This window comes from Pinus tabuliformis, chromosome 1_2 (assembly GCF_031772625.1).
Source record: "Pinus tabuliformis cultivar Carrire ecotype Pingquan chromosome 1_2, CPIR1, whole genome shotgun sequence".
NCBI classification, from domain to species: Eukaryota; Viridiplantae; Streptophyta; class Pinopsida; order Pinales; family Pinaceae; genus Pinus; species Pinus tabuliformis.
In genome coordinates, this window is record NC_142298.1 from 1,321,526,209 (window position 1) to 1,321,533,170 (window position 6,962).

The window sequence follows — 6,962 nt, forward strand, 5'->3', positions numbered from 1 at the left end:
CAGAAGGTGTTGAAGAGTTTCCTCCTACGATTTACAATTAACACATATTGATGGCCCATGGTAATTTCTGCGCCTGAGTTTGTCCCATGTCAATATTCTTCGATGCCCCACCAACCATAGGAAAAGTGATACTTTGGGCCAGTTACCAGCTGACCAAATTCTCCCCCATATTGGATCTAGAGGTGATGTGGTCGCACTTATGATCTTGTGGGCTTCTGCAGTGGTGAAAGTTCCTTTTGGCCGGTAGCCCCAGCGAATGATGTCTTTGTCCTCAGAGTATCTCACTTGGCGCCTTTGGAGTTCCCCTTCCAGTTCCTTAATTGTCCTTTGATCAGCTCTATTGATTATCAATTCGCTTTGCTTCCATTTCCTGTATCCTTGATCAGTTTCCTGAGTCCAATGGTGCCATATTTCTTCTTGATGTCGCTCATCCTCTGAGTGGCTTGGGTGTCGACTGAGGAGACTGCTGAGTTTTGGCAATTGGTTCCAGGCATCCATCCAGAAACGTGTTGTCCTGCCATTTCGAACCTCCCAAAAACTGTGTTGTTGAATCATTTGAAAGTGTTGTTTGGCTGCGTTCCAAATGAGTGAGCCTTTTGCATTGGGCGTTAGCCTAATGAGCTCCTCCTGTGGCTTGTGATTGGCGTATTTAGCTGTCCAGATGGCCGCCCAAGGTTTGTTGGGGATGGTTAACCATTGACACCAGATCTTTGCGCACATTATAGCATTACTGTGGATGGGGTCTCTCAGACCAATGCCTCCTTGCTCCTTAGGCTTGCATACGGAGATCCATTTAACCAAAGCCCATTTGTGGTTTGTGTCGCTCCCCAGAGAAATTTGCACTGTATATTTCTTATTCTTTTTATTACCCATTTAGGAGCTGCAAGGATTGAAAAAAGGTAAAGCGGCATTGCCTGTAGAACAACCTTGATTAGTACTAGTCTACTGGCGATATTCAGAGATCTATGGGTCCATGAATTGAGCCGGTGGTCAATTTTCTCAAGAAGCAAGCGCCAAGAGGAATGCTTGATAGCAGAGTCAATGAGAGGGGCTCTAAGGTATTTGGAAGGGAGGGAGTCAATGGAGAAGCCTAGAATACGAGCGATGGCCCTTTGAATGACAGGAGGGGTGTGAAAGAAAAAGATATGAGATTTGGAATTATTAATACTGGTTCCTGAGGCCTCAGAGAAATCATTCAGCAGAGATTTGTACATAGAAGCTTCTTGGACAGAGGGGTACCTGAATAGTGTGTTGTCGTCGACAAACTGCTGATGGGTAATAGCAGGAGAGTTGTGGATGGAAAGACCTTTGATATGTTGGGCAAGGCGAGCTTGAGTAATGTGGCGACCTAATCCTTCAGCCATGAGAACAAAGAGGAAAGGCGACAGAGGATCGCCCTGCCGGATACCTCTTGAGGGACTGAAGGGGTGGGATGGAATGCCATTGACAAGGATGGAGAAGAAAGTCGAGGAAATGAGACTATGAATCCATCGAACCCATATAGGAGAGAAACCAAAAGCTAACAACATTTTTTGTATGTACATCCAATTTAACTTATCAAAAGCTTTTGACAAGTCCAACTTGAGTATCATACCTGCTTGCTTGGTGTGCTTGAGAGAGTGTATAACTTCGTGCGAGAGGATGATGTCGTCCAGGATCTGTCGTCCTTCCACGTAGCCTGATTGTTCAGGTGAGATGAGCAGGGGCAGTAGCGGCTTTAATCTATTGGCTATGACCTTTGAAATCACCTTGTAGATTACATTGCATAGAGCAATTGGCCAGAACTTGTCTGGGGTGATACTGCCTTCTTCCTTTGGAATGAGCACAATAAAAGTAGAATTGAGAGAGGGTAGAAGCCAATGCAGGGTGCGCAACTCCTCAACTACTTGCCAGACTTCATATTTGATTAATTCCCAGAAGGCATGGAAGAAGGTGGTTGTGAATCCATCCAGGCCGGGGGCTTTTCCTTCCTTGAGCTGATGCATTACTGTGTCTACTTCCTGTTGTTGAACAGGGTGAAGAAGGAGCTTGTTGTGATCTTCGGTGATGATTTTTGGCACGTTTCGAGTGATTTTCTCAATGGCCGGCCTTCTGTCTTTTTGGGGCTCTTGGTGAACCTGCCGAAAATGCCTTATGAATTCTTGCTCAATCGCATCATGCTCTTCTACTCTTTCCCCCCCCTGCTTCTGTATGAAAGGGATAGAGTTGTGCATTCTTCGTTGTACAGTTGTTCTGTGGAAGAACTTGGTGTTTCTCTCCCCCTCCTTCAGCCATCTTATCCTTGATTTTTGCTTCCATAATATTTCCTCCTGCTTTCTCCTCTCCTCCAGTTGGTAATGAATGCATTTCTCCTGTTCCAAAGTTTCTTCATTGTGTCCTATGATTATTTTCTATTGGAGCTGTTCCATTTCCCTATTTAGATTCTGTTGCGCCTGAAAAATGTTTCCAAAGGTTTCTTGATTCCAAAGCTTGATATGAGTTTTGAGATACTTGAGTTTTTGTTGAAACTGATACATTTTGGAACCTTCAGGTCGCTGAAAAATATTCCAGGTATTTTTGATGAAGTCTTTGAGTGCGGGATGAGTGAGCCAGAATGCCTCAAAGCAGAATGGTCTCTTATTGGCATTACCCAGTCTTTGCCACTGAAGGGCGATGGGCCAGTGGTCAGAGCCTGCATAAGGGAGAATTGCTGCTGTTATGTCCCCTCCTAAGTGGACTGCGTTGTCAGTTAGAAGGAATCGGTCTAGCTTGGAGGCAATTTGATGCCTTCCAATCCTTCGATTGCTCCACGTGTGCGTTCCATTACAAAACTGGGTATCGATAAGGGCATTGTTTTGAATGAAGTCCTTGAAGTGCTCATTTTCCTGCTCCATCCTTGTTCGACCTCCTTGCTTTTCCTCTAATTTAGTTATCATGTTGAAGTCTCCTCCAATAATCCACAGGGGGTGGACTCTGTGTAGACTCAGTGCTTCTATCATGTCCAATAAAGCCATTTTACTGCCTGCTTCCTGAGGGAAGTAGACATTTGTAAGATGCCCGTGAATGTTGGTACCTAGAATATGAAAGCTTGCTTGGATGATGTGGTGGGATGCGTGTATATCTGAGAGCGCTATCGCTTGCGGGTTCCATGCTATAGCGAGCCCGCCAGAAGCCCCAGAGGCATCCACTGCCACTGATCTGCTACCTACCCATGCTCTGGAGAGTATGTTTCCCAGAGTATCACTGTTACATTTCGTTTCCTGAAGGAAACAAATTTGTGGCCTTTCCTGCTTTATCATGTTCTTAATCATTCTGTGTTTTCCTGGGCTATTGAGCCCCCTTACATTCCATGATGTGAGCTTCATCTTTCACTATTAATGGTGGGTTTGTAATACTTGGTCAGCTTCGCATATCTTCCTGAGTCAACCAGGATTTTCCCTAATGCAATTGTTCGTTGAAGGTCAGTTCTTCTCCCTCTTTTCTTGGAATCTTTTGGAGTGAGGCTCCCGTCCCAGTGGCTGCCCGGTTGGATGCCTAACTGATGTTGCTGGTACGCCCTGGCTAGGATGACTTCCAGCGTGTTGAGTTGGTGCTCTGGTATCCTGTCAAACTCCTTCTTTTTGCATGCTGCTTCGAGCTCTAGGATATCGAGTCCTCCTAGGTCGAAGCTTTCCGGCTCTTCATCCATCACTTGTGGCTGATCCATATCTTCTGGGGCTGTGGCTGTACTCATAGTATGGATGGAGGGGGCGTCCACCTCCATGTCCTTTGTCTTTCCACTCAAGAACTTTCTGATTTCTTTAGGAGGCCCAAGGTTCTTTTCCGGTTGACTGGGAGGGGAAGAGGATCCAGGGGGAGGAGGGATAGCAGAGGCTGAGAGAGGCTGGAGCTTTGAGATTGTATGCAGGGGATCTTCAATGGAATTGGCCAAGATCTCGAAGTTGTTGCTAGTTGAAGGGAGGGATGAAGCTTCTGGCTGGGGTTTCTTCCCATTCGAGGGTTTTCTATGCGATCTTTTACGATTGGTAACCTTGGTGAACCCGTCTTGGTTTTGCAAGTCAGAGGGATTGGGGGATTGGGGTTTGGCGTTCAGAGGGAAATCCCTGAAGAGATGTCCAAGCGCATGGCATTTGCGACAATGAAAGGGGACATGTTCATAATCCAATGGTTGAGTCCATTCATAATCATCGTGAGAGAGACTTACTGAGTCTGGTAAGGCCTTGTCCAAGCGCATGAAGACGCAAATGCGAGCGTAGGATGTGTATTTGCGCAGTTTCGTTTCTTCTGCTGCTTTTATGTATTCCCCCAGCCCATTTCCTATGTCTCTTAGCGATTCTTCATCCCAATATTCCTCTGGCAGTGAGTACATTCTGATCCATACTGGTGCCCAGCTGAGATCCTCCTTGTCTGGGTTGAATCTTGTTGCCCATTCCCTTAGATAGAGGCCAGCTAAGTTGAAAAAATATGGCCCTTCATCCATTACTCGGTTCCTATCCTCGATGCAGAAAAAAATCGCCGTAAAGAACCCTTTTGGCCCTAGCTGTAGTGTGACATGGCCCTTGGGTTTCCATTTGGCCGAGATCCATCCCTGCAATGCTCTTTCTGTTGGCCAGAATCCGATAAATTTTCCAATGAGTGCATGATCCCTCATATACTGGATTCTCCCATTGATTCTGTGACTGGGTAGTTCTATTCTAGGCCTTTCAGTTGCTATGGGTTTGCATGTGTTCGAGGTTACCTTTGGTACTTCTGTGTGCATTGTATCTCTTTATTTCTTCCTGCCTGGTTGAGGGGCGCATTTGTTTTGTCTTGCTGAGGGGGTTCTCTGTTAACCCCTTCCTCATGAACCGATCTTGAGTGCATCGATCCTGTTTGCGCCGACGACTCTTTTTCAACTTCTGAGGAGGGATTTGAGGGCCCCCCCTGAGACTTACCCATTCTCGTCCTCATTATACCAGAAGAGTGCTGTAGGTATGGGCTAAACTACTGCTGCAGCGTCGCTAAGACAGAAGACTCTGCGTCGTCATGGGGTTTGCTCAAACCCTAGTTGCAGAGCATTCTTCACCCTTCGCCTCCGTATTCAGGCTTATGGATTATTACTACTATAGCGTTATAAACCGAAGCGAATAATAAACAACCCGAGGGACAAAGATTATAAACCCAAGGTATATAAACCCCAAGATAAATATTATAAACCTTTAAATGAACATGTAAACCCTTAAATATTCGCACAATCCTTCATAGAATAAAAAATGTTGGCTTTATAACACACCGGGATTAATAAACACAAGGGGTTAATAATAACCCCGTAGCTTTACAATATCAATCCCTTCGGTTACCACTATTATTATTAGAAAATATTATTAACCCAAGTGAATAATTCTACAACCATAGATTTTGTGTACCCAATGAATTAATATTATAAAACCAATATATATAAACCCTTGGATAAATATTATAAACCCAAAGAAATAATAAACCCAAGGGATCAAAACCAAAAACCCAAGGGATTATAAACCCAAGCGAATAATACTAAACCCAATGGTAAATATTATGAAACCAAGACATAAATATTAAAACCCTTAAATAAACGTGTTTGACCAGAGCTCACCACAGTAGATTTTGGACTACAAAAGCCTTTTTACAATGCAAAAATGGGCTATGGTTGACTACAGTGGACTACCTTTGGGACAAGCTTTGTCACAATGCGACATCAGACAATGGTTGATCGTGGTTGATTTTGATATTGAGACAATCTTTGTCATTAAGAGACATTGAACCATGGTTGAGAATGTTATACAAAGAGACAATCCTTCTCACAATAACAAAAGTTGGGTTTATTATCCTTTGGTATTTTAATATTATAAACCCTAGGGATTATAATCAAAAGGGAAATATAAACCCAAGAGGTTGATAAAAACCCCTTGGCTTTACAATATCAATCCATTGGGTTAATAAATATGTAGTAAATATATTACTACTATTAATAATAAACCCAAGCGATTAAACCCGTGTTTGTTGTAAATCCAAGGGAATAATATTAAACCCAATGAATTAATGTTATAAAACCAAGGTATATAAAGGCTTGAATAAATATTATAACCCAAAAGAAATAATAATCCCAAGGAATCATATTAAATATTGAATGGATTATAAACCAAAGCGAATAAAGTGAAGCAATTACGTTGGTCAACCCAACTAAAATTAAAGGCATTAAATGCCATCGTTTTACGAATATTACAAATGGCATGATATTCATTAAATTCAAGTGTTTAATGTCTGACAAGTCTAATTGCGTGAAAAAAATTGTAATTCGTATGTTTTAGAATATGTCCTATAAAAGGTTTATTTTAATATATATATGTCATTTTTAAATATTTACCTTAAAGTTTATGCTGACAAAATCAAAGATCATTTTATGGTGCAAGAGGAGTACATTGCATTGACTTTGGTTGCAAATTAGGATAGAGAATATTTAAAGTACAAGCCAACATGTTTTACTACGAAACAACCCCCCATTTATAAAGAATAATAGCTAAGGTTAGAGTTATAAATGGGGACTCTTTTAAATTTTTAGGCTTAGGATAATAATACCTAACTCTAAGAAAACACCTAGCAAAACCTTGCAAAATGAACTAAGGATGAAATCCACATCGCAAATCACAAATCACACTTTTTCACATGACTATTTTAAAACACCTTCAAAAAATTGCGATATGCGATTAGGTCTCTTGGTGCGATAACCCGATAAATAACACCTTGTCATTTCGCAATCACATTTCGCACTTTGCAGACTTCGCAACAAATTTAGCCATGCCATCCTATATTGTGATATCCGCAATCGCATTTCACTTGATGCATCTGGTAGTGCTATACTGTATCCTCTTAAAGATTGCGATGCGCGATTAAGAGCGGTAAAACGTGTGAAATAATTACGTTTTAAATACCAAAAGAAACGAGTTGACAGGTTAATAAATATTTAG

The 6,962-nt window shown here is 42.2% G+C and overlaps 1 protein-coding gene across 1 annotated transcript; it reads right to left on the reverse strand.

Moving 5' to 3' along the window:
* Positions 1–2,390: 2,390 nt before the first annotated feature.
* On the reverse strand, positions 2,391–3,344 carry LOC149211094 (uncharacterized). The gene has a single exon (XM_089399184.1). The coding sequence runs from the start codon at positions 3,342–3,344 to the stop codon at positions 2,391–2,393; it is 954 nt and encodes a 317-aa protein (XP_089255310.1).
* Positions 3,345–6,962: the final 3,618 nt, after the last annotated feature.